This window comes from Theropithecus gelada, chromosome 9 (genome assembly GCF_003255815.1).
Source record: "Theropithecus gelada isolate Dixy chromosome 9, Tgel_1.0, whole genome shotgun sequence".
Lineage (NCBI taxonomy): Eukaryota > Metazoa > Chordata > Mammalia > Primates > Cercopithecidae > Theropithecus > Theropithecus gelada.
The window spans coordinates 46,356,138-46,383,402 of NC_037677.1; the positions used below are offsets into that span (position 1 = coordinate 46,356,138).

At 50.4% G+C, this 27,265-nt stretch overlaps 2 protein-coding genes across 2 annotated transcripts in view; one reads left to right on the plus strand and one right to left on the minus strand.

Moving 5' to 3' along the window:
- Positions 1–27,265, minus strand: part of LOC112631324 (anthrax toxin receptor-like) — a 724,187-nt gene that overhangs the window by 76,762 nt on the left and 620,160 nt on the right.
- On the plus strand, positions 2,534–25,540 carry ANTXRL (ANTXR like). The gene is given in 7 exon segments (XM_025396273.1): positions 2,534–2,626; positions 2,628–2,687; positions 3,162–3,251; positions 4,506–4,544; positions 5,557–5,724; positions 7,306–7,386; positions 24,433–25,540. Coding segments are annotated over 7 exon segments (1,017 nt in total). The 3' UTR covers positions 24,919–25,540.

Genomic DNA, 27,265 nt, shown 5'->3' on the forward strand with positions numbered 1-27,265 from the left:
GAGCCTCCCACTGTGTGTGTAGGAGGTGAGAGCTGCGGAGGCCCCGCGGTAGCCACAGGGTGGTGTGCATGGGTGCAATCGTGTATGGAGTGTGTGCATTTGCTTGGTATGTGTGGGGGAGGATGTGTGTAGGGGAGGATGTGTGTGGGGGAGGATGTGTGTGGGGGAGGATGTGTGTGGGGGAGGATGTGTGTGGGGGAGGATGTGTGTGGGGAGTGTGAGTGTGGTGTGTGTATGTGGTGTGTGTGTGTTTGGTGTGTATGGTGTGTGTGTGTAGTTTGTGTGGGTGCAGTGTGTGTAGTATGTGTGGGAAGGTATACTGTGGGAGGCTTGATGTGTATGAAGTCTGTGGGAGAGGGTAATACGTGGTCTGGGTGCTGTGGAAATGTGTGTGATTGTGCGGGGTGTGTAGATGTGCTGTGAGTGTGGTGTGTGGGGTATGCATGAGTGATGCATCTGCGTGTGTTGTATTGTGGGGTGTATGTTGTGTGGGAGCTGAGGTGCTGTGTAATATGTATGTGGGGGTGTGAGTGTATGTAGGGGGCATATATGCATGTGTGTGTGGTGTATGTGCAGTGTGTGTGTGTGGCATGAATGGGGGTCTTGTGGGAGTGTGTGGGAAGGTTGCCTGGTGTGTGGAAGGCTGCTGGTGTGTGGGAAGGCTGTCTGGTATGCAGGTATGTGGAGTCCAGTGTGTGTCTGTGTCATATGGGGAGTTGGGAGTGTGTTGCTGATATGTGTGGTGTGTGTATGGGATGCATGGTGTGTCTTTGGTATTTCTGGTGTATGTGTGTTTGCTATTTATGTGTGTGGTGTGTGGGTGTGTGTGCTTTGGGTGTGTGGTGTGTGGTATGATGTGTGTGGTATGGGGTGGGTTGAGTGTGTTTGTGGTGCAGTGTGCATGGGTGGGTGGGTGTGGATGTATAGCCCACATGGGTGTGAACGTGAGTGTCTATTGGTGTGGGGGAAATATGCAGGGGTGGGGATGTGAGTACCTGTGTACAATTAGTGTGCTGTTACCTCACAACAATAAGTTTAAAGCAAGAAAAGACGTGTGAGAAGCTCTCAGGGAAACACCAGCAAGTGGCATGGAGCCGCAGGTAACCCAGACCACAGGCCTGGAGCAGTCAGGGCTCCTCCCAGGAAGGCCAGGTAGGTGCAGGAGCTGAAATATCTGTGTAATTTACCACATCAGCAAAATGGGAAACAGGAACCAAGCGGTTATCTCAGGGGATGAAGAACAAGAAGTGGGGGCGTCAACATGCCACAGCACCCTGGGAGCAGAAGNGAATGACCTCTCATGACCCATGCTGTCCACTGGCCAAGGGCAAGAACTGCATCTCTCCGGGCTGGGTCTCGCCATCTGCATTTTCTGTGCTTTAGGGAGTACTTTATTGAAGTCAGCTTGAACAACGGCAAAACATTCTTCAAGAGCAATGTCAGCGTCACCAGCAGCACATGTGTGAGTACCAGGATGGGGTTGCAAACACGTATGAGGACTGTCCAGAGCCTCTGCACTAGAAGGAGACATACCCTGGGGAAGACAGAAAGGGCAGGCAGTTCCCAGGCAGTCCCGGAAAGTAGTGTGTGCAGCAGGCACCTGAGGCTGCTCCAACCAGGCTTCCAGATGGTGCAGGTGGGTGAGGCTGGGAGGCTGTCTGCCAGGAGCCAGAGTCCAGCACCTGTAGGCCAGGACCTCAGGCCCAGGAGCTCTGAAGGATTCCACACACTGCCGTCAGGGTGTGTGTGTGCCACTGAACTGGTGCCCCAGCTGCTGATCTGGTCCTGAACCTGCTCATGACCCTGGTCCCCAAGCCTGCCTGGTGCTCACTTGCTGTCATTTCCCAGATGCCTTCAGGCCCCTTTCTGCCTCTCCTCCTTGCTCAGGCCTCTGAGATGTCCCTCTCTGCTCCCTCGCCAAGCCCTGCAGTATGTCCCTTCCTACTGCTGAAGGGAAGGCTCTCAGGCACTTGGACCTGGGCTCAGCTCCAAGAAGCCCCTGGGAATGGAGGTGCTGTGCCCCAGGTGCCTGCTCCTCAGAGCTCCATGTCTTTGGGCAGCTTGGCCCAGGGCCGCATAGGCAGGAGGATGTGCTGGAGGGACGGGCGGGAGGCCAGAGCCCACTCCACCGCCTTGTATCCAGTCTCACTTTTAAGGACACACCAGTGTTGAGAGCCCTCCCTCTGGGTCTCCCCTTGCCTGTCCCTGCACATCCACACATGGATCTGCAGGCTGAATGCATGCATTCCCCATCAGAAATCTACTCACTGATGGCCCGACTGTGACAGGCACATCAAGAGCAGCCCGGGGGCTCCCACCTCGCCAGTGGCCTTCATGCTCAGCTTCAGTGGTTCCTCTCCTTCAGACAGCTGGGTTCCCAGCACAGGCCCCCTCTCCTCCCCTCCCCTCCCCTCCTCTCTCCTCCCTTCCCCTTCCCTCCCCTTCTCTCCACTCCCCTCCCCTCCCCTCTCCAGCCTTCTCTTAAGTAGAGCTCTGGATCTGGGGAAGGCCTGAGCAGCCTGCGTTCCCAGGGATGCAGCCCGAGGTTCCTTTATTGTGAAGAACACCCAGAGAAGTGTTCCCATTGCTTACACCCCATGTGGCCCTGGTTCTGAGCCAGGACTTTGTCTGAGCTGTCTAAACCTCACAAGTGCCCCCAGGGAGGGCGGTTCGTTCCCTCTGCACAGGTGTGGAGGCTGAGGCTCAGAGCAGTGTGTGGATGTGCCCACGGTGCAGAGCCTGAAAGTGGGGAGAGAGGCTGTGGGGGAGGGACCTGGGTCCCCTGCCCCTGCTTCTGTGCCTGCACCTCCACCGTCACCCATCTTTGTACCGGTAGATTTTGTGGTCCTCACAGAACCTGTGCTGCAGGTGAGGTGTGCAGTGAGGGTTCATCAGACCACAGAAGCTTCCAGGACTTTCTTGTCAGGGCTCTGGGACAGAGACTTTCAGCAGGGCCAGAGAAAGGGTCTGTAGCTCTCTGTGGCCCAGCCGTGGCCGCTGGCCCCACTGTGGTACCCAGATGTGGGGCCAGCTAGGGAGAGCAAGGAGTGGGCAGATGGCTGCCAAGTGGTGGGGACTGGGAAGAGGCCACCCAGGCCCTCCCAGGCCTGGCATTCCTCTGTCCCTTAGGTGTGGTTCATGGTGCTCTCTTTCTCCACCAGGGGATTTTCAGCAGCTGGCTCTATTTTTTGCTGCCTCTGCTGCTTCTGCCACTACTGCTGTGTTGTCTCTGGCGGCTGTGCCGCAAGAAGGCAAGTGCTCCCTGCCTGCCCAGCCTTGGGGCCCAGGCACAGGCCCGCCCTCTGAGGGACTCTAACATGTGACTGCCCCGTGATCCCACCTGTGGGAAGTTTCCCTCAGCTCCCAGCTCATCACTTGAGCCCAGGGAGTGGCAGACCTGTCTACACGTTCCCAGAGCCTAGCAAGCCTGGGCTTCTGCAGGGCCTCCTGCCTGGGCTGGTCACAGAGAGCTGGCCTGGGATGCCCTGGACATGGGGCTAAGGCCTGTCCTGGCTTCTAGAGAGAAGTGACCCCAGAACCCCTGAAACCAGGGCTGCCTCAACAATCCGGACTTCTGGAAGCCTCAGATGGACAGGGCCAGGAGGTGGCCTCTGTGTGGAAGGAGGAAGAGAGGGTCCCCCATGAAGTCCTGATGGCCCAAATGGAGGACGGTGCTGTAACCCCCAGCTGTCTGTGCCTTAAGGAACCAGCGTGGATCTTGGCACATGTCTGGTGCCTTCCCCATTCCTTCATCTGTCTTTACTGAGCTGCAGCTTCCCCTGGGCCCCATGCTGGGCTGGGGAGGGACAGAAATGAAGCGGCCACCATTGCCCATAGGCGGCTCACAGTCCTGTCCTGTCAGGGCTGAAGGTGAAATGTCCACCCCACAGGAGTGGGAAGGGCTCCCTGTAAGGCAGAGCAGGACCCAGAAGCAGAGATGGAGCCTGGGGCAGGGAGGATGGAAGGGGTGCTGGGAGCTGGGGTTGGCAGACCCAGCTCCGAGAGCTGCAGAGGACAGAGCAAAGGGAGGAGAGGACAGAGCTCAGCCCAGGGAACACGCAGGGCTCATGTCTGCATAGGGAGCCATAAGGGGAGGAAGCCGGGAACTCAGCCATGAGGCTGGGAGGTCAGGGAGGGCTCCTGGGGACAGACAGGCTCTCCCTGAGGAAGGGAGGTGGGGCGGGCGCTCTCTTCTCCATGTGGCTGTGGGCAGAGAAGGACACTTATAGGGACTGGGCCTCTCTAGGGATCTGGTTCCCGGCCCGGCTGACCCCTAGGAACCCCACAGTGGCGGTACAGGGGTCCCCTTGGGTAAGGTTGGAGGCTGAGGCCTGGGAAGAGGAGCCTGCCAGGTACAACTTCACAGGCTCAGGGTGGCCAGAGTGACACCCCAAAGGCAGTGCTCTCTCCTGGTGCTCCAGACCAGGGTCCCAGCTATGTGCAGGGCCAAGGCAGAGCCCGCCCACCCCCATCCAGCCTGCATTTGTCTCTTTTGAACATTCTAGACTGTCAAGGAGCCACCACCTGTGCAGAAGCCAGAAAAGGTAAGTCACAGTTTTGGTCTCGATATTGTCACATCCCAAGGAGCCCACCGACCTTCACCAAGAGTGCCATGAAGCCTGCGCCCCATGACCTCCTCCTGCCCGGGCAGAGAAGAAGGTGACAGAGGGGCAGAGTGGAGCCTGAGAAGATGGGGAACTCACAGTGATGTCCCCAGCACACCCTTCCCGCTCCCTGCACCCCTTAACATGAGCCTTGTCACCAATTCACAGCCTGGGCCAGTTTCAGCAACTGTGATGATCTGTCCTGAATGAATGGGGCTTTTCTGTCAATGCCGCAAGGACCTTTTGTAAGATGCTAAGGATGGAGGCGCTCTGGAAAAGGAGCCCCGCATTTCAGAGACCTGGCCCTGTCCCCAGGCTCCAGAGGCGGCTGTGGCTCCATTTGGCCTCTCTGGATCCATGTCTCCTGGCAGGGACAAGGGGCTGCCTGGAGTTAGCCTCTCGGGACTGCAGGGCTGAGGGATGGGGGAGTCCTGGCGGGCACCAAGCTGGGAGGGACACCAGCCCAGTGAGCATAGGGGCCAGGAGTCCGGGAGCAGGTGGTGGCTCACCTGGGTCGGGGACCCACCCCAGGGGCCATGGGCAATGGTGAGTAACTGAGGCAGGAGGCCCTGGGCCTGGGATGGGGTGGGAACAGACCTCCCTGGCCGAGGGTGGCCTCTGCGGTGCTGCAGAGTGGGCTCGGGGAGGCTGCATCTGCAGCCAGATGGATGCGGACAGTCACCTGCAAATGCTGGGACCATTGCACAGCCCCCAGAGCAGACCTCTTTCAACAAGGGCGGCCACAGGAGAACCAAGGGGACAGAGTCGAAGTTGTTGGCATTTATGAGAAGAGCATTGTCTGCCAACTAGGAGGAGTTTGCATGTTTCACACATGAAGGACCCTCCCCTGTGGTGTGGGTTTCTCTCTGGTCCTTTCATTCCCCAGACACACATCTGGGAATGGCCAGCACTGTGCCCCACCAGCACTATCAGCAGATAGTTTTTTTTTTAGGAGCCAGAGCAGGAGAAACCACCACCTCCACCACCACCATCACCACCACCGCCTCTGCCTCCACCACCTCCGCCCCCACCTCCGCCCCCAGCTCCTGTAAACACCTGCCCCACCGTGATTGTTTGTCGCTGTGCATGCCAAGGAGTGTGCGGGATGAGAGGGATAGAGGTGAGAAGGGCACAGTGGAGAGGGGCTGTGGCCCCAGGCTGGGACTGCAGGAGGAGGGAGCAGCTGGGTCCCACTGTAGAAGCCTGGGCCCTGGAGGAAGGCAGGCTCTGTGGGGGCTGGACTTTGGTCACTTGATGTCAAGAGCAACTAGATGCCCACCTCACCCTCGCGCCCCAGTGGCAGGCATATATGAGGGCTCCTGTCCCCTGCACCACCAAGTCTGTCCCCGCACATTGAACTCCCTCTCTAGAAGGATCCATGTTTCTGAACAGTGGCAACTTTTGATGTCTGATCAGTCCCTGGTTCCCACAGGGGTGCCTCAGCTCTGGCAGTGGCCTCGGCTTTAAACCACCTGTCTGCAGGTGCATGGGTCAAGCAACCTGAGTCACAAAAGATCATGTAGATCAGAAAAAAAAAATAGAAATGACCAGTCCTGACACATGTTCTCACCACCACGAACACTGCAAGGATGCCAGGGGCACCTGCCAGCTCGGGCAGCAGGATCTTCAGGCAGTGAGGAAAAGCTGTCCCTGAGCGGGCTTGTCGCCTGCTGAGATGGGCTGACAGGCGCTGCAGGGAGGGGAGGAGGTGGAGACCCGAAAGCGCCCTCACAAGACACCTGTGCAGGAGCTCAAGCCCCGGAGCCAACACGACAACCACTCTCCCTGAGGAAACCTCCTTCACGGGCAGGTACAGGCCCATCGTGCTGAGGGGAACCAAGCCAGGCAGCAGCAGGGGCCCTGCGCAGGGGTAGAGAGGGCGCCTGGGTGGCTGGTGTTGAGGGAGAAGGACCCCAGCGTTCCTGCCTAGCTCTGACCCTCTCCCCCTTGGTCCTGGCTCTGTCTGTGGTCAGATCTCTTGCTTCCTCCTGGGAGTGTCAGGCTCCTCTGCCGCCTCAGTGGGCATCTGGGGAAGCCAGGCCTGTCTCTCCCCAGAGTGTGGGGCACAGAGAAGCCGAAACACAACCTCCGGAGAGAGGAAGTCACTGCCAGCGGCCTGCAGTGCCTTGCAACACACGGCCCTCATCCCATCCCCACCAGGGCCCAGAAAGGCCTGACTACAGCACCGAGTGGCCAAGGGGCTGCCCACTATGGGTCCTGGGCTGCTTTCTGGCCTGTTTTTTCTCTGCCTTCCTCTTCTCTCTTTCCTGGTGTCAAGTACCTACTCCCTGAGCAGGGCATGGTCCTCTCACCTGCCTTCCCCTGTGTGCCCCCAGCAGCAAGAAGACTCCTCCCTTCCGTGAGCTCCTGCCCAGGCCCCGTACCCAACTCATGCTCCCCTTCAGGACCTCTGCTCGGAACCACAGGCTCCTCCTGCCTTTGAACTTTTTGTCTGAATCTGCCCCTGTCGTTTTCTCTTCCTTCACCAAAATACTGTTTTGTTCTAGATTCCAAAACTCTCTGTGGCCACAGTGACCATGTCCCCAACACACAAGGCTGCCAGGCCCCTCCCTGAGGGGGAGATGGAAGCTTTGTCTGGGTGTGTTCCTGGGGACAGATCATGGGGGGCTGGGGAGTCCTGATGCCTTCTGGAGGTAGTGTCCAGCCTGCATGGCTTCCTCGTGGCCACTTTGCTTTTCAGGGCAATCTGGATACCTTTTGTGACCTCTCTCACCCAAGCTGCCACCAGGTGCCATGGATGTGGTGTCAGCGCAGGGACCAGGTGAGCAGGGGTGCAGGGACACACTTGATGGACAAAAGGCCACTGCTTTTCCCCTGACTGCTGTCCTCTGGGATTGTGGCTCAGAGAGCCATATCAGGTGTCTGCCAAAGAGGACAGCACAAGATACACAGAAACGGTGCCCGTGGGCATCCCAGCCAGTTTCTGGACATGGGACCCAAGCACTTCCTTTGTTTGTCACCTGGGGCCAGGAGTGCTGGCTAGGATGGCTGACAGGGTTGTTGGGCAACACTAACTGGTTCTAACAGGCAATAAGGATTCCTTCCCTGGGTCATTGCCTTGGGACCATGGGGAGGAAAATATTGTCAAGATTTTCTCTTTGTAACTTATTATGAATGAGGACTATTAATTATTAATGAGGCCTCAGTGATGTACAGAGTCTTCCCATGGGCCATTTCCTAGCCTAGGCCATGCTTTCACTGTTTTCATTCTCCTAGTAACTGTACCTACGTGCTATTATTATCCAGTTTACTGAAGGGGACGGAAGTGCTGAGAGATTAAGTGGTATGTCCCCGCTCCTAAAGCCTGCGAGTGATAGGGCTGGATGTGCACTGGACCTGGCTCCTGCCCTTACTCTGCACTGCTCTCCTTTGGATCAGCACCAAGGGGTTTCTCTGCTCAGGCCCCGGGGCCCTGGCGAGCCCTGCTCCTGGCTCGGCCTGGGGCTCATCTGCCTGTGCCTCCACAGTCCGGCCCTTTGCACCCGGAAGATGATCTCATCCCCAGGGTTTAGAGAGGGACCTGCACTGGCCCTCCTGCATCAGGCCAGCACAGGCTCTCAGTGGCCAGGTGGCTGCGCACTGAGAAGGCCTTGCAGGCTACAAGCCTCTGGACACTGCTAATGAGAAACGGGCTGGGAGTCCCCGGGAGGCGTGCTGACACCTGGCAGGGCATCGCCGGTGTCAGAGGCATGCAGGGCTCCTCCAGCTACTGGGCTCCCGGCTCTGTGCCTCTGCACAGGGCTCTCAATCTCAGCCATGCTTGCACAGAAGCCTATTTTCCATCCGAGGTCCCATGAGGCCTCTCCACATTGACACAGCCCAGTTCCAGTCACACAGCACTAGTCCAGCCTTATGCACTGAACAGGTGAGACACTTAGGTGGGAGGGATAGAGCTTGATGGCTGAGTGTGAAAACAGGCACCTCAAGCAGAGGGAAGGCAAGAGATGGGAGGGTGGGCATGGGAAAGGGCCAGAAATGGCCTTACTGTCCAGTGTGGTGACACAGGGGATAGAGCAAGTCTCTGGAATTGTCTCATTCCCGAGGGCAGCTCTTTGAAGCTAAGGTTTGGGGGTGGGGTGGTGGGGGGCAGAGTAATTGCATCACAGAGGGCACTTAACCACTGCTCAGGGCTCTGCCAGGCTGCCACTGTCATCGTGTGACGTCCACCTTGCCATTCTTGGAAAAGGAGAGACAATCCCTGTTTTACTAATGGCAAAATAGAGGCCCAGAGTGGCCCAGAAAGTTGCCTAAGGCCACCCAGATAGTAAGTGGCTGCCTTCAGCGCTATCAGAAATCAACCCCATATCTGTCCCTAACCCAGGGAGGCCCATAGCTATGCCTTGTAGACCCGGGCTCCTTCTAGCTTCTCTGCCACAACCTAATTCGACCTTGTCCTTCCCAACTGTAGTCCTGAACACCCAACTGAGTGTCTTGCAAGATTTCTGTCGGGTACCCAAGAATTCAGACAATCTGGCAGGAGTTCCCGGTTCTCCTCTTTAAGCCTTCGGTGTGCTGGCCCCAGGGTCTAACGTGAGTCATGCACTAAAGAGGATGCGTCCCCCTGAGACCTGCAGCCCGTTTCAGAGCCACAGGGTTGGCCTGTAAGCCTAGTCCTGAGTGTACAGAGCCAGACACCAGCCAGGCTGCTGCCGAGCTCAGCAGCTTCCTGCTTGGAGACACTGGGAATGTGACCTTCCTGCCTGAGCCAGGGGGTCCCTGAGTGAGAAGGAGCCCTGAGGCTGGAGGAGAGAGAGTGCATCTCAGGGAGAAACCGCTGGAGACCAGACTTGGGAGGGCGACTCGGCCCCAGCCAGGCGGCCCAACTGCAACTGCGGGGCTGTGGAGGCATCGGTGAGACGTCCTGCCCAGGACAGGCATAGGCTGTCTGTCTCTTCACGGCAGAGTGAAGCGGCCACCTGTGTGCTGCGCACTCCTCTTCCAGGATCTCCCCTCAGACAGAGACTCACTCAGGCCCTCAGCAGTGTGGCGGATCCTGAGAGAACCCGTGCATGCCTCTTTCTCCATCCATGCCCTGGCCTTGTGGGGAGGCTGTTTCCAAACTCCTCTTCCTGACTTGGCATTGTGGGCTGACCTGGGGGTGTGATGAGCTCGGGACATTGATGAGTCTGTTCAACTGGAGTGTGTTGTCGAATTTAGAGGAGCTGCTGCCTTTTAAAACCTTGTTTAGTTGCTGGTTTCGGCAAACCCAAACATTTTTGCATTTCAGCACATGATAATGCAGGAAATTCTCGAAGGCTTGGTTTACCAAAAACCTCAACATTTTTGTGGCAAAAGCAGTCAGTCTTGTTTACTTTCAATTTTTTTTTAAATTGAGTGTGTCTCCCTGCTCCACCACCTTCAAGTTCCCTGAATAAATTTTTTGATAGTGTCCTCTTCCAGGCCATCCCCACTACACACTCATACAAAATGCAGCAGCAAGACTCCGAGGCTCTTGAGTCAAACTCTACCTCCCATCCATGCTGACGATCCTCCTTCACCTTATCCTGTGGATGCTCATTATGTTAATGGGAAACAGTATTGCTAGATCCATCAAGAAAGTCACGCTAATAATGTGAAACCTTACCCTCTGTCACCAAACGTAGTGCCCACAATGATATAACAGCCTTTCCAGTGAGTTTAATTCATGTGCGCACCACAGCAGGAGGCCCTTTAGAAACTGGATCTCATTTCATTCTCACAACACCCAGAGGACTCATAGCTGCCATTCATACCCAATCTTAAGGTGCGCAGACACTGTTGCAGGTGCATTCCACAAACTAACGTATGCCATAACTCTATTGTGGGGAGGAAGCTAGAAGCCTTACAAAGTTAGGTAACCTACCCAGGGTCACACAGCCAGGAAGCAATAGGACCAGCATCCAACAGCCTGGCTCCAGGTCCTTACTGTGTGCATGGCCACCTCCCTGTCCTGCAAGGTAATCACTACTGTCTGCATTTCACAGCTGTGGACACCGAGGCTCTGATATTTAGTTATAGGCTCAACGTGGCAGGGTTGTTGAGTGGTAGAACCGGGCTATGAACTGACCCAAGGGGAAGCTCATGCCTGAGTCAGGTTCCACCCCATGTCCTGCTGTCAGAGTGATCTGTGGAAATACCAGCAAGTGCATCTCTCTTCAGTGCAAAATGTCACACAGCAGGTCCTCAAATAATGTTTCATTCAACGTCATCTGAACACTGAGTGAGAAATGATGATGCTGATGAGAAAAAAATCCATTCCCGGCTGAGGTCAATGTCTGTGTGGAGTTTGCATGTTGTTCCCACGGCTGCAGGGAATTTTTCTGGGTACTTCAGTTTCCGCTTACATCCCACAGTTGTGCACATCAGGTGGATTGACGTGTCTCTATGGGCTCAGTGTGAGTGTGTGAGTGTGGGGGTGTGTGAGTGCATGTGCAAGGACATGACATCCTGTCCAGGGTTAGTTCCCACCTTGCACCCTGAGCTGATGGGACAGGCTCCAGCCTCCTGCAACCCTAAGCTAGAATAACTGAGTATATAATTATGTTATTTGCTTTTATTAACTTTTCTTAAGGGTATGTATAGCTCACATTTATGTCAATGTTTAATATTAGAAGCATTTTGGTTTTTATTTAGAAGTTTGGTGATGTCTTCATGACTAGATATATGCCACAGGATCTTAAATTTCTAGTATCAATTAATCTATGATCCAGCTGGTTTTCTTGTACCCTGTTTCACTGGAAGTCATGATTTCCAAGAAACTATCGACAGCTTCTGATGAGGATTCACTGAAATGTACACATGATACGTGTGTGAATATTAATATGTTGATTTCACACTGTCACCTGCAGACCTCCTTCTAAATTCGTGCTCACGTGTGCTGGGAGAGTTGTTCTGGGTAACAATTGGAGCTTAATGCAGACGGGCCTTAGGATGCATTCATGACCATGGAGCTCCTGAGCTCTCCTCCTGATCATGTACCCATGGAGGGCGCTAGACCAAGGGACAGGCATGGCAAAGCCAGGCTGGCTGTGGCCTCCAACTGTCCAGGAATTCCAGCTTGCAGCCGTTCTTGAAGCCAGTGCTTTTTGGGAAAGTTTCAGATCATAACTTTGGTATTACAATTACAGCAAGCTTTCCTTCAACTCCTCAGCACCACCCCCTACCCCAACACACACACACACACCCCCCCCACACACAGACACACACACACACACACACACACACACACACACTTCTGTAACATAATCAGGAAATCCAAAGATTGAGCCAAAACTCCAAAGCACTGGCAATTAAGGTTTCTGATTGTTTGCCAATCACTTCAGGAAATGTCCCTTCACCTTAGAGTGGTTGAGCTGATGTGAGAAGTAATCAGTTGCTGGCTTAGATATCTGCAATCAGTAGAGAGGCAGTGAGGAAGGAGACCCTCTCAAACTCCAGGAACCTCCTCATCGCCTTACACTTACCCCACGGATTCAGGGGGCAGCTACCTGGAGGTCTCCTCTACTGTGAGGCACCCAACCCTGCTCCTCTCCATCAGTACAAGTGCAGACCCATACCTTAGCGCTCCCTGTATCTCCTGGGATAGGCTGGGACAGAGGAGAGGAGGTGGCCTCAGTGTTAGTGCCCTGGGTCCTGCTCCAGAGGAAATCAAGGGGTTCCCTCAGCAGTGGGTAAACACTAGGTCTGGAATTATTGTGGTTAAGTTTTTACTGGAATGTTTTGCAATAAATAAGTAGAAACAAAGGAGGTGGAAATAAACATGAAAGATTCCTTTCTCTTTACAACAGCCACAAAAAACGTAATACCTATGTGTAAGTGTAACACAAATGTGCTGACCATGATGAAAAGAAACCATAAAACTTTACTTATTGGTACAAGACAAATTTGAAAATATAAAAATCTAGAGCACAATGTCAACTTTCCCCAGAGGATTTCATGAGCTTAATATGTTATTTTAGTGAAAATTGTAATGAAACATTTTTAGGGAATTTTATCAAAATGACAAGTTCACTTGAAAAAAATAGACAGTCAAGAATCATTAAGGAATTTTTAATACAGAAAAGCGGTGAGAGAAGATTTGCCTTATCCAATGTTAAACATTAAGCTCCAAAAATTAAAATAATGAAAAACGGCCGGGTGCGGTGGCTCACACCTGTAATCCCAGCACTTTAGGAGGTGGAGTCGGGCAGATTACAAGGTCGGGAGATCAAGACCATCCTGGCTAACACAGTGAAATGCCGTCTCTACTAAAGAATACAAAAAATTAGCCGGGCGAGGTGGCAGGCGCCTATAGTCCCAGCTACTCGGGAGGCTGAGGCAGGAGAATGGTGTGAACCCAGGAGGCAGAGGTTGCAGTGAGCCAAGACTGCACCACTGCACTCCAGCCTGGGCAACAGAGCAAGACTCCATCTCAAAACACCAAACAAAACAAAAATAATGAAAAACAAGAGGCTGATAAAATAATGGGCCCGAATCACGCACACACTCCCTGGAATAAATAGAGTGTGTCACTGTGGTGGTAGCCCCTGGTACTGACAGTGTGTATGCAGGTGAGCTCAAGTGCACTTACGGATGTTTAAGGATTGTTTGACATATGTGAAAAGAAAAACGTCAGACAAATTAAATGCAACAGAGTTTAGTTGAGCAGAAAAAAAAAAACCATGATTCCAAATAGGGCAGCCCCCAGAGTCAGGACGGACTCAGAGAGGTTCCAGGGCTACCACAGAGTCAAATAAGATTTCTGAACAGAGAAGGCAAAACGGCGTAGAGAAAAGGGAACTGAGGTACGGAAACAGCGGAATTGGCGACAGCTCTGTGTGTCCTCCTCATTTGAACAGTTGGCTGCTGTGAGTGGCTGAAGTGTGGCTGCTGTGAATGGCTGAGGCTCAGCTCCTGTTATAGAAGCACACTCCGTGAGAGGAGCCGGGCACATTCCTCAGCCCCGGGCTCAAAACAAACAAGCCCAATACAAACACATCCCATCCTCCCATCCCACCACATATCGCCATATATCTCTCAAACTTCCTGAGCCCAGTACAAACACATCCCATCCTCCCATCCCACCACATATCGCCATATATCTCTCAAACTTCCTGAGCCCAGTACAAACACCGCCTGGAAAAGTCTCCGATAAGGAGGCAGCCATTCAAAGTTTTACTGAAAGCGCGGGAACCAAAAAGAATTCCTTTGTTCCCCTGTAACTTTCGGGCTATAAAAAGCAAACACTCGCATTGTTCGGGGCCCTCTTATATGCTGTGTAATGGAGGGACCAAGTTCGAACTTGTCGTAAAGATCCTTGCCGCTTGGCTTTGACTCTGGACTCTGGTGGTCTTCTTTGGGGAATAGAGGGTCTGGGCATAACATCCGCAGTTGGGTTTTCAGTTTTTTAGGTACTGAGTTAGGTTGTGTTCATATGTGAGAACTCAAATATGTGAGTATGGAGGCTTTCTCAGGCCAAATTTTAGTTTTATTTAACAATTTCACTCTTTTGAGAGGCCTCTCAATTTGGAGAGGTTGACCAAAACTTTGGGCATTGATGCCACTCTCTGTCACCATCATAAATGAGTTATTTGATCTCAGCATGGAATTCACAAGTCACAACATCATGCCAGTTCAATACTTTTGTCTGCTGTTGCTGACTTAGTGGAAGTGAGACCACTTATGCTCAATGGATGGTTGCATACAAAACATCGAAGGTTTCGGAGGGTGCGGTGGACCACAGGGACTATCAGGATGACTATAAAGAGAATGATATCCAAAGACCAAAGTGAACTCCTTAACAATATTTCTTATGAAGCAAACTGTCCCAAATCAATCAAGTCATGGTTCAGGCAGTACAGGCATCTCAACAGTATTTCAGTCGATTGGTCATAGTCTTTGTTCAGGATGTACAGGCCATAATTCACTGTAAAATGGCCTGATTTATAGAGGCATTCAACTTTGTTGTTAGCCTGGTAACACAAGCATGGTAGCCTGGAACGTCACTAGAATAAATATAAAGATTAGAAAACCCAAGTTTGTCATCCACCATTTAGGATGCCTGCAAATCAACTGTCAGTTGCTCCCATGAACACATTATGTGCTCATTTCTCTTGAGAGATTTTCTTAATGTATTTGGTGGCAGAGTCCAAGAAAACAGTAATACCAGCCACCTTGTAAATTAAACTTTCTGTAGTAACAAGATCAGAGGAGAGATAGGTACAACATTCACTTGTGTTCAGTACCAAACACAAGCCCTCAACTGTAGCAAAGAGGAGATCTGAAGCTGCATGATGTTCCATGTGAATGCATGTGTCATCATCTCTCTTTTGGAGTATGACTTTTACCCATGGTTCACATCTGGCTATTTGATATGGCTAACTCCTGCCTTTCAAATACCTTCCCATGGAAGTTCCCATGATAGCTCCTGTGATCAGAAGCAAAAACAGTCAATAACTGAAGTTAGCACCAACTTGGAAACACACAAAGAGGAGACAGTTTCTACTGAGGAAAGATTTCAGTTGGTTTCCTGGGGCCTCATTCTTGCTGGTAGTGGGGAACCCACTGTATGAAATTTAGAGCTAATCATTAAATTGGGGAAATTCTTAAATTTTATAGCCAGGCAGACCTCCCAGGGGTTCAGCAGAATGGAATAAGCAGATTCTCTGCTGACTAAATATAGGCCCTTAGGGGTTGGAAAAGTGGGCTATTTAGTTGTATTTGAGCAAGGTTTATTAAATTTGTTCACCCATGGCCCGGCACGGTGGCTCACTCCTGTAATCCCAGCACTTTGGGAGGCTGAGGTGGGCAGATTACTTGAGGCCAGGAGTTCAAGACCAGCCTGGCCAACATGGCAAAACCCCATCTCTACTAAAAATCCAAAAATTAGCTGGGTGTGGTGGCACATGCCTGTAATTCCAGCTTCTTGGGAGACTGAGGCATGAGAATTGCTTGAACCCAGGAGGCAGAGGTTGTAGTGAACCAAGATCATGCCACTGCATTCCAGCATGGGGTACAGAGGGAGACTTTGTCTCAAAAAAAATTGTTTTCCCATTAGTCTGCATAAAAGGAAGTTTGCTTTTTTGTACTTCCCTTATAATAGTTGTAAAGGTATATAACCACATTTAGTTTTTAAAAAGTACCCTACTGAATTTAATCTGGTGACATTATACAAGTAATTATTTGTACCCACACAGGTAATTCCCAGGTCTTGAGGGACTAGTGCCTGGAAGCCAAATATACCTTTTGCAGGTATCGCTTGAATAGGTTTTCTATATTTGGTAACAATCATTAGTAGTTGGAAATGTTAGAGTGTTGTTTCTAGCAAGTGCAGAAAAGCAAGTAGCAGTGATGTTTAGTGTATCAAGGATAACTTTCCACTCTTCCTTTGGAGTTTCAGGGTGATTCTCTTTGGGAACACAGAGCGACATTGGCATTAATGGAATTGTTTCTTCATTTTTTTTGGTTTTAGCCCACAAACCCAATTGCTCGGGTTTTATGCTGGAGCGGAAGCTTGAGCTAAAGCCATCCACTGATTATGGTCCCATGAATTTTCTTGTAGAGAAAAGGAAAGGACTAGGACAGCAGGAACTGAGGGGGAAAGACAAAAGCTTAAGGTTTCCATGATGTCTGAGAAATCTTAATTTATAATATTTGAAAAGTTGTCCATTTCTAGGATGTTGTCTGCTTCTGGGGAGAAATTTCTCTCATCAGGTTTAACTTAAAGTCTCCAAGAGATATACAGTCCCAAGAGTTTGAAGGGGCCTTTCTGAGTTGTGAAATGTGGACCCGAGGTCCAAGTCCCTAAAGCCTCACTGCAGTGTGGGTGTGACAAGGACTTGGTATGGTCCCTTCCAATGAGGTTCAAAGCAATTTTCCTCTGACGTCATTTCCAGAAGACCCAAGCTACAGATTCCAGACCATGAAGGGCTTGATTATCCTCAGCTAGTGCACCATAAAAAGCTTCCTTTACATAGTGAGAATACACTTTGACATAATGCATTAAAGCCTTCCAACTTCCGGCATATCAGAGTTTAGGAGAGTGGGAGAGGCATGCGGTTCTGTTACTAGGGGCATATGTCTTCCAGTGACTGTTTCATAAGGTATCAACTTATGTTTTCCAGTAGGAGCATATCTGATTATCATCAAAGCCAATGACAGTACCTTTGGCTAAGGCAACCCCATTGACTCAGTTAACTTTGTCAATTTGAGTTTTAAGATGTCATTTGTTCTTTCAACTTTTCCAGAAGACAGAGGGCTAAGGACAATGATAGTGCCATCATCTCCATAGTATCTTATTTAAGTGCTTTATAATTTGCCCAGTAAAATGAGTTTCCTTATTGCTGGAGATTTCTCCAGTGAGTCGCCAGAAGGAAACACATTTTCTGATATTTTCTTGTCTATTGTCATTGCATCAGCTTTCCCACATGGGAAAGCCTTTACTTAACCAGAAAACACACAAACTACTACAAGGACATACTAATACCCTGTTGAGGTTGGCAACTGAATGAAGTCCATCTGTAAGTGTTCAAAAGGCAGGCAGATCACAAGGTCAAGAGTTTGAGACCAGCCTGGCCAATATGGTGAAACCCCGTCTCTATTAAAAATATAAAAAATTAGCCAGGTGTGATGGCATGTGCCTGTAATCCCAGCTACTTGGGAGGCTGAGGCAGGAGAATCACTTGAACCCGGGAGGCAGAGGTTGCAGTGAGCCAAGATCGTGCCACTGCACTCCAGCCCGGGTGACAGAGTGAGACTCTGTCTCAAAAAAAAAAAAAACTTTCCCATCAAGTGGTGAAAATATACTACCTGAAGTTTTTATTGTTTTCCCAGGATTATGAGTTTGACAAACCAAACATTGATTATAAACCATTTTAGCAATTCTGGAACAGTCATCCCACCAATATTTCTTTGTAACGTGGATTCTGTTCCAGGACGAGCTGTGGAATACAGAGCTTTTAATAATAGAAGCTTCAAAGACTCAGGAAGGGCCAAGCAGCCAGCTGAGCCCTCTGTGAGTCTATGCTTAACATTGAATTTATATCCTTTAGATACCAAATTTATTTTTCCAAATCAAGTGCACTGCAGTGTTTATTGAGTAGGTCATCATGAGGGAATTGACTTGGATCAATCTTACAGAGTTAATTTAAATTGTATATCCTAACAGTTTCAGCACTAGCTGATTTGACATACATATCTTCAAGAGCATCCCTTTTATATTCAGGTTCAGTTTTACAGGTATGAGCTTCAATCTTAATAATGGCAATCTCTGATGGTAACCAGGTAGCAGAAAGGAGTTTATCTACTTGGAGTCCGTTTTTTTAATGGGGATCCCACTAGAAGTAAGAAACCCTTGTTGTTTCCATAACATGCCAAAATTGTGTACTACTCCAAAAGTATGTCTTCTATTTGTCTAAATATTTACTGATTTGTCCTTAGCTGTAGGACAGACTTGGGTGAGAGCAAAAAGCCTGTGGGTTGAGCTGACTTCAGCTGAGAAAGAGTTCCCTCCTCTATTAGCTCATTTTGGGTGGTAATGGCATATCCTGCCTGATATTTTCTTTTGAGTTTTTGGCATAGGACCTATGAACAAAAGAAGTAATAACTCAGGATTAGCTAATGTACTGTCTCGTAAATCAACACAAGAGGCCACTACTTCCAATACTGCACTTACACAATGTGATCATCACCAGAGTTAGGTGGAGTTAATATAATAGCAGGGTTAAGTAGGTTGCAGCATTTTAGATGGAGATTAGAAGATAGGAGGAAGAATTTCATAAGATGCTAGCTGGCTTGCTGAAAAATGCTGTGTTTGGTTGAAATGTAATAGACTTTTCACAGCATGTTGAACTTGTGAATTGAGTTCCTTCCCTAAAACCAGCTCAGATGAAGCTTCCAAATTGGCTGCTGCTACTACTGCTTTTCAGTGATTCGAATATGCCCTAACTACTGGGTCTAACTGCAGGCTGGAATGTGCAGTGGGCCTATGTTTCCCCCGTGTTCTTGAGTAGGAACTTCCAGTACCTGATTGTTGTGTTCATGAACAACCAAGGTAAAAGGTTTAGCATAGTCTGGAAGTCCTGAAGCTGGAGGCTGTCATAAGGCCATAGTTAAAAGTCTGGACTGTCTTTCCAAGGTAAAGATTCCCATACTGCATTTCTAGTGAGCTAAAACAATGGTGAGGCAATTCAGGGAAAATTTGGAACCCAGGATCCTCAATGTCCTGTGAGTCCAAGAAAACCTCTTAAATGTCTTTCGGTTCCAGGCTGAGGAAAATGTTGAATAGTTTTTAATTCTCCCAGGTGAGAGGGAAATCCCTTCAGCAGTCAAGTCATGTCCCAAATAGTGAACTTTTTCTCTTGAAAATTGAAGTTTTTCCATCAAGGCCTTGTGACCTTTATGTGTGAGTTGCTATAAAAGGTAAATTGAGTCAATTTCAGAGCGCTGTTGAGCGGGAGAGCATAACAGGTCATCTACATACTGAGTAACAGCAGAATGTCCAGAAGACTGTAGGGTTATTAAGTACTGAGGCAATGCCTGGGAAAAATAGAAAAGGCCGGGTGTACTGCTGATTTTTCCGAGTGAAAGCAAACAAATGTTGACTATCTTTATGAACTGGAATGCTAAAGAAGGTTGAGCGGAGGTCTATTACCATGAACCACTTTAAATCAGTGGGTACATTAGATAATAAAGTATTCAAATTTGGGACTATGGGAAATCTTGGTATTATAATTGTATTAATTAGCTATAGATCTTGAACAAATCTTCAATCTCATTCATTTGGTTTTTTAACTGGAAGGATGGAAGTGTTAACAAAGACTGATATGTGGAACTCTAAATCCTAGCTTAGTTAAGTCTCCTACAATTGTGAGAGCCCTTTAATTTCATTAGGTTTTAGTGTACATTAGAGTAATTTAAGGAAAGACTTAGAATGACCAGTTTGGACCTTTATAGACTCCACACTTTTAATTCTTTCTCCATCATTTGAGGTAGAGATCCATAAATATTCCAGGGTTTTAGAAAGGTGTTTCGTTATGGGCCTGAGTTTTGATCTTATCGATTTGTCTGTAGAGAGCACAACCATTCTGGTTCAGGAGACTCAGGAATCTCTACGATTGCTTCTCCCTCTGAGGAGAATTGTATGTGCCCTTGCAACTTTGAAAGTCCTGCCCTGGCAAGTTTACTGGATCAGTATTACATAGTAGAAAGGTACATTTTCCTGCAAATAGCCCCAAGTTGATTAGATGGGTTCAGATACGGAAGCCTCTTGAACTTGATTTGAAACGCTCACCACAGAGATGATCTTTTCACTCCAAGAGATTCATTGGCTTATTAAAGTAGGGTTTATGCTGGATAAGGTGACCCTGGTGTACACCAGCATTGCACAGGATTCCCAGTTTAAGTCTTATTTTTCTGTGTTTATTTAAAGGTATTTTGGGGAGCAGTTTACCAGAGAATCCCTGAGCCTTGTCTATTTTTATTATCCTGAGCGTTAAAATCTCTTGGGTCCCCTCTAGTGGTGAACCAGTCCAGCCTAAAGGGAGGAGGCTTGGTGGTGGACTGAGACAAAAGTCAACAATCTCCTTTCCCAGTGTCCTGGGTGTTTGCGATTAAGTCATCCACCTTGGGGTAAGGAATTCCTTATTCTGGACCTCTTGCTTGTGATTTAAATTAAAAATGGGAAGGACCCTTTGGTCTTGGCCCCTGTAACGGTTGTAATTGGAGAGGCATAAGATCGTTAGCCTTTTGGGTTTTTTCTTCCTCTAGAGTCTTCTCAAAATGTTCAGCTAAGGCCACCAATTCAGTCATGTCTGTAACTTTCCATCCTGGCTTATGTGTTTTAATGGAACTGCCAAGTTCCTAGGATGGAGTTCATTTGTAAATACAGCAGTTAATGCCATTCCAGTCCCTGAAGGAAATACTCCTTGCTATATTGAGCACAAAATGTTTCAGAAACAGTGTTTCTAACAAGTTCTGTAATCTGAAACTGGTTCCTCCTGCTTTGGTCTGCAGGGTTGGATGATGCACCAGTCAATTTTTTCTGGAATGATCTTAGGACCTGAATGTAAAATGTTTTCAGCATTTTTTTCTAGCTCATTTTACCCCTTCTCATGCAGGGGTTTTCAGAGTTCTTTAATATCCTCCTCAGGTCCACCCCATTCTGCTGCTGCCATCCATTTCTTAGCTTCTCCAGGCCCCAATATTATGTGAATAAATTGGCTAAGGTCAGGGAGCCATTCTAAATTCCTCAGTAAACCCTTGAGGCTTCATCCTTGGGTCAGGGAAGTCCTTTACAGTGGCTCGAAGCTCAGTTTTAGGCCATGGAGTAAAGGTGTTTATCGCAGGAAGACCTGGCTGATCAGAAGGTCTTTCTTTGTAAGCATCTGGGTGTTTTGTTTTGTTTTTTTTCATCTTCATGGTAAAAGGGTAACTTATTAAAAATGTTAGTGGACTCACAATGTGTGAGTAGAGATGGATAAAAAGAAGGAATAGCTGTGAGTAGAGATGAATAAAAGGAAGAAACAGGGGCTGGGCAGGGTGATTCACCCCTGCCCTCACCCAGCGCTGGTGTCAGGGTTGATGGAAGACAGGGAGAAACGAGTGGACAGCAGTTAGCAGGCCCCTGGAACCCCATAGCTGGCACTTCCCCCTCCCACAAAGATGAACGGAGGCAGCCCCTCACAACATCACCACAGGTCCCCCAGGCTGGGTGGGCAGTGCCAGGAGGAGGGGCCACCTCCTTCTGGGAGTGGCATTATCCCTTCTGGTTCCGCCATGCCTTCTAACCATGCCAGAAGAGGGTGTGAGCACAATGGCCTTGGCTGCCCCCAGGAGGGGGCAGAGGAAAAATGGTTGGGGGTGAGGCCTGAGTGGACAGAGGAGAGCACTGAGCAGATGCCAAGATCTTGCCTGGGCCGTATAGTCTGGGTGGTGCCCAGGAAGAGTGAGGTGGGGTTTTGAGCCCCCATGACAAAGCCACCTCTGTAAGGCCTGGACTGTGGCCCAGCACTGATGAAGTGACCTATGCTCTGAGATCAGTCGGCTTGTGGGCAGGAGGGCAGTGGTGGGTGCAATACAGTGCTGAACCTTCCTGAGCCCCAAGGAAAGGTGGAGAAATCATCCGTGTGCCTCTAGGCAGAGGTCTGGGCTAAGCCCATAGACTCTCTGGTCGCTCTTGCTCTGGGTTCGGCCTTGAATTTTGTGTGTGACCTGGGGCAGGCAGGATGAGGGTGCTGTTATGTGAAGGGACCCCAACTCTGTGCTGCAAGGAGAGAGAGAGGCTGGAGAAAGAGAGACTCAGCTCTAGTGCTCTGGGGCTTTGGGACCAGGGTGCTCCCCTTCAAGGAAGGCAACTTGTCAGAGGCAGCATCAGAGCTGAGGCTGAGGCTCAGGATGGCTGGGCTTAGATGTGCAACATGGAGAGGTAAGGAGCAGAGCCCTCAAGGCAGAGGAGCGAGGGAGGGTGCCAGGGCACAGCCAACTCTTTTAGTAGCTGGGATTTGATTGCCTGAAGGCAGGGTGTGGAGACCCCAAGAGCCTGGCAGGGGAAGGTCTGGTGTGCAGGCTGGGTGGAGGGACTGGATCTTGCCAGCAATGCAGAACATTTCTGGAGGGTATGAGCTGGGAGGGAAGACGGTGCCGGGAGGACTAGATTTGGGGATGGGTGGAGCCAGGGAGAGCAGGCTAACACACTTGGGTTGTACTAAGGAAGCCTGAATCCCTGAACAGGTAGCAGGAGCCCAGTCAGTCATGGAGGAGGGTGGACAGGCAGCTGCAGACACAGGTGGCTCAGGACAGGGTCTGAGGGGGCACAAGGGGAAAGTGAGCATCATCCTGGATGGGGATTAGGAGGGCAGGGGCAGGAGAGGGAAGGTCCCAGGATGGGCTCTAGAGGGGAGAAGGGCCACTGTCAGTGAGATAGAGACCGTCTCTTTAAGGGAATCCAGCATTTGAGGCACTTGTCACTCACATGCCCAAGGGGAGGCTTTATGCATGAATGACAGGTTCAAGCAAGCTCAAAGTCTGCACGCTCTGGGGAATACCTGTGCGGAATGGAGGGTTTCCTGGGGACCATTAGGCTGAGACTGGCCTGGCAGGGGACCCCTGGGATTCCAGACAGCCTGGGAAGGGTGGCCTTGAGTGGAGAAGGAGCTGAGCAGGCCCCACGCCAGGGAAACCACAGGCGTTGATGGGCTGCTGCTCCTGCCGTGGTCTGTGGGTATCGTCAGCACCACATCACAGATGGGGAGGTCAAGGCGAAGTGGCATATGCCCACCGGCATCCTGGGAGCCTGCTGCAGCCCTCCAGCCACAGATGCGGAAGGGGATGCAGTTACAGTCCTCATGCATGCAGAGCAGGGACAGGTACATCTAGAAGGACAGGGCAATTCCCACAACGGGCTCAGCCTTCTGCCAGCACATGACCAGAAAGACCACGCAGGGTGGTCACTTTAGCTGGGAGCAAGGATAAGGGGCTTCCTGGAGGAGGCCACTCGGGAGCTGAGTCTGAAAAGGTGAGCGGCAGTTCACTGGGCAGACAACATTAGGAAGAACATTCCAGAAACAGAGGACAGCCTATACAAATCGAGAAATGGGAGAGCTGAGGGGCTCTGAGAAAGATTGTTATCTATTTGCCTGCCTGCTAAGCTCCAAGAGAACAGCCTTGGGGAAACCTAACCTTTCAATTTGTTTTCATGCTTATGAGATAGCTTCTGGAGCTCCAGCCATCACACTCATACTCCAGGAAGGAAGAAGAAGGGAAAAGGGAAAGCAGCTTTCTTTAAAGCAATGCCCAACAATTCCTGTTTATATTCCATTGCCAGAATGCATTCACATGGCCACGTTGCTCAGCAAGGGAGACTGGGAAAAGGTCATTTTACAGCTGAGCACCTTGCCTCTTTTTTTTTTTTTTTTTTTTTTTTTTAATTTTAAGTTCTGGGATACATGTGCAGATGTGCAGGTTTGTTACATAGGGGAATATGTGCCATGGTGGTTTGTTGCGCACATTACCTCTCTTAACAAAATCAGGTCTCGTTAGTAAGGAAGACAGGAAGAATGGACTTGGGGTGACCAATCCGTGTTTGGTATTGCTGGGCCCATTTGAGAGATGGGAAAGCCATTCCCAAGAGGTTGAGTGACTTGCCTGAGGTCGGAGGCTAGATTAAACCCCAGTCCCTTTGACCTTACTTAGAGTAACCCTGAGGGCTTTTTAGAAAGGCCCAGATCAAGTCTTCAGACAGGCTTGCCCTGATCGTTGGCCTAAGAAGCCAGCAGAGAGACAGGCATCGCAGACGAACCCAAAGACAATCTCTGTGTGGCTTGCAGCTGTGTGGGTGGTGGGTTGGCTGCACTGGTGTGTGCCCAGGATGAAAGACAGAATTAGCTGTTCCTATGGGTCTGTATCATCCTCTTCCCAAACCAAGGGAACCGTGGAGCTGCTGCCTTCTCAGCTCATCACCCACCCAAGGGACCCTGGAGCCAGCCTTGAGGGCTGTGGTGAGCGCTCATCCCTTCCACATGCTCGCTAGAGCCTTCCAGGCCATGCTGGGGCACAGAGGTAATTGGGACCTCCTCCTAGCTGCCAGGCGGAAGCAAACAATTTCAACCAAGGGCTGAGGGAGTCCAGAGTCAGAGACCCAGGGCTGCCTGGAGGGGCAGAGAGGACTTTTAACGCTAGAGCCAAGTCTGGAAAGAGGAGTCCAGGCTGGAGACAGCACCCAGGGGAGAGAGGAGGAGCCTCCCTGTGGGTCCTGATGGGTCCTGGCCCCACCCCTTGAGCCAGGCAGCCGCAGCCTTCTGAGCCCAATTCCAATGGCATCACAGTGATCTTCTCTCTCTTCTCTTCCCTACAGGGGAGGTACCTCAGCTTAGCTCTTGCACAGTCCCAATACGCACAGGCTCCCTGCTGCCCAAGGATCTGCTTTCCACACAGCCAGGAGTCCCTTTCCCTACCACAGGCTCCCTGCCGCCCAAAGATGTGCCTGAGACACAGCCCGGAGTGCCTCGCCCTCAAACAGGCTCCCTGCAGCCCAAGGATGTGCCTGAGACACAACCAACACACCCGGGAGTGCCTTGCCCTCAAACAGGCTCCCTGCAGCCCTAGGATCTGCCTGAGACACAGCCCGGAGTACTTTTCCCAAGCACAGACTCTGTGCAGCCCAAAGAGCTGCCTTCAACCTGGCCGGCAGTGCCTCCCCGTCACCTGCTCCTCCAGGTGCCACCTCCTCCCTGCTAGGTGCTCAAGGCCTCCCTCCAGGATCCTGCCGCTGCTGTCCCCACTGCTCAGGCACACTGCAGAACCCCCTCTGTCCCTCCCTCCCTCGGAGCCCAACTTCTAAGGCACCAAATACCCAAGATTAACAGGCTTTTGTTGCTGAACTGGACATACACATTGAGTCTTTTCTTATGGTCAAAGGAGTTGAATTCTTGCTGATCAAAATTGATTGTGTTTGTCACCAGGGAGCTTGTCCTACGAGTGACCTGGATTTATACTCCACCTGCCACAACACAGCGCCCTGGTGCCATGGGGATGCCAGGCATGGATGCATTCCACTCCCAACATCCCCGACTTCATCTATCATCAACGGCTGGGACACATGAGGCCTTAGGCCAAATTCTCCATTTAAAAAGCCCAGAAAGTCTTGAAATATGAATTCAATACTGTGTCTCCCTCCCTAGCTTTTTTTTTTCTCTTTGTTGTTGTTGTTTGAAACAGAGTCTCGCTCTGTCACCCAGGCTAAGTGCAATGGTGTGATCTCAACTCATTGCAACCTCTGCCTCCCAGGTTCAAGTGATTCTCCTCCTGCCTCAGTTTCCCGAGTAGTTGGGATCACAGGAGCCTGCCACCACGCCTGGCTAATTTTTGTATTTTTAGTAGAAATGGGGTATCACCATGTTGGTCAGGCTGGTCTCAAACTCCTGACCTCAGGTGATCCACCCACCTCGGCCTCCCAAAGCATTGGGATTACAGGCGTGAGCCACCACACCCGGCCACTCCCTAGCTTTTTGAAAGGACAAATACTTGCATATCTCATTTCCTGTACTCCTCATCTTCTTGTCCCTGGTTTCCATTTTTTGGCTACTCAAATTCTGAATGTTTCCCAGAAGGCAGTGAGGCCCTTTCTGGAAATGCTAATTATCTTCCCAGATACCCCATACCATCCCCAAGACCAGGCAAATTTCAGGTAATCCTCCTCATTTCACTAGAAAAGATAAACTTCCCTCCTTAATCATTTGTCCCCATAGAAGAAGCCACAGCCCCAACAGAGATGAGTGTCAACAGGCAGTGTCCTACTGCCCACCGTGTGCACATGGTGGCTGCATGACTGCCCAAGGTGCCACCCACACAGGCCATGGGCACCCCACATGGGGTTCCTGAGCACGTCAGAAGGGGACCCCCTGGGGGGCTAGGGCTGAGGTTGTCCAGTCATCCCTAATCCATCTTTGAGAGTAAATAAAGAGCTCTCCACCTCCCCCATCTACTGGAATGAAATATTTGTGCTTTTCCATAGAAATTCTGAAAGACAAGTACAACTTAAAAATATACCAGTTTTGGATTTTAAACAGTATTGACTAATTTGACAGTGATAACCACACTATCCCCCCTCCCATGTTTGTTTGTTTGTTTGTTTGTTTTTAGGCTTCAACGCAATGGCTTGCTTATGTGTGTAGGGCTTTGGGGGCTTTCTCTAGGTCGCATGACTTTGACCTTCAGTGCTATCATCCCAAACAGTTACTCTTTCTTGTCCCCCCCTCTCCGTCTTGCACCCTCCTGTCCTGCCACAGCCTGGAGTCTGCATCTGGGTCCTGCCAGCTGCCATGATGGGAAGCAAGCCTCTCCCACCCTTCCCCAGCCTCTCCCCTCTGTGTCTGCACATCTGTCTCCCAAGCTGGTTATGGGAGGCTTTTCCAGGCGCACAACGCCCTGCACAAGGCGTCCAGAGAAATAAACCAGGTCAATGTTGAGGAAATGGAAGAGGGTGCTAGAGCCCCTGGGGGTGGACGGGACCCAGTCATTTGGTTTCTCCCCATTTGGAGGCTCATTCCCTGAGCAACTGTGGGTACTCGAGAGTATGCTGCCCCTCCACACTTCACTTCTCAACATTCTTCCTGCAATGGGAGGCCTGGCTTCATCAATTTTTTGTCTTGCTTTGTTTTTTAGAGAGTTTTTCTTTCACAAAACAAAACACCTCTGGTCCTGTAAATACAGAGATTTTCACAAAGAATTGAGCATTCCCACCTCATTGCTAAGATAGGTGGAGATATTTATGATAAGGGCACCTGGTACCTGGTGAGCAGGTGCATGGCCTGTGTGCAGCGCAATGAGACGGTCCAGAGAGGTAGGATTCATGCCCTTGCAGGTGTGGGAAGGGACAGCCAGCTGGACAGTATACCCTCTGGCTCTAGACTGCCTGACCCAGCTGCCTAATGCCTACAGCCATATAAAAATGTGCCCAGAGCAGCTAAAGTCAATTTACAAGGTGTCTGGGACTGTGTATCTCTCAACACTAAGGGAGAAAATGTTCACTGTACTCATGACACCAGGAAAAGTGTGGGAAAGCTTTCATTAGGCAGAAAGGGAGTTGAAATAACATGAGAATGTAGAGAGACTTTATTTCTTCTGTGTTACCCACGTGGAAACATAAAGATGTTGCTTCCCATCCCTGCAACTCTGAGACCCCATAG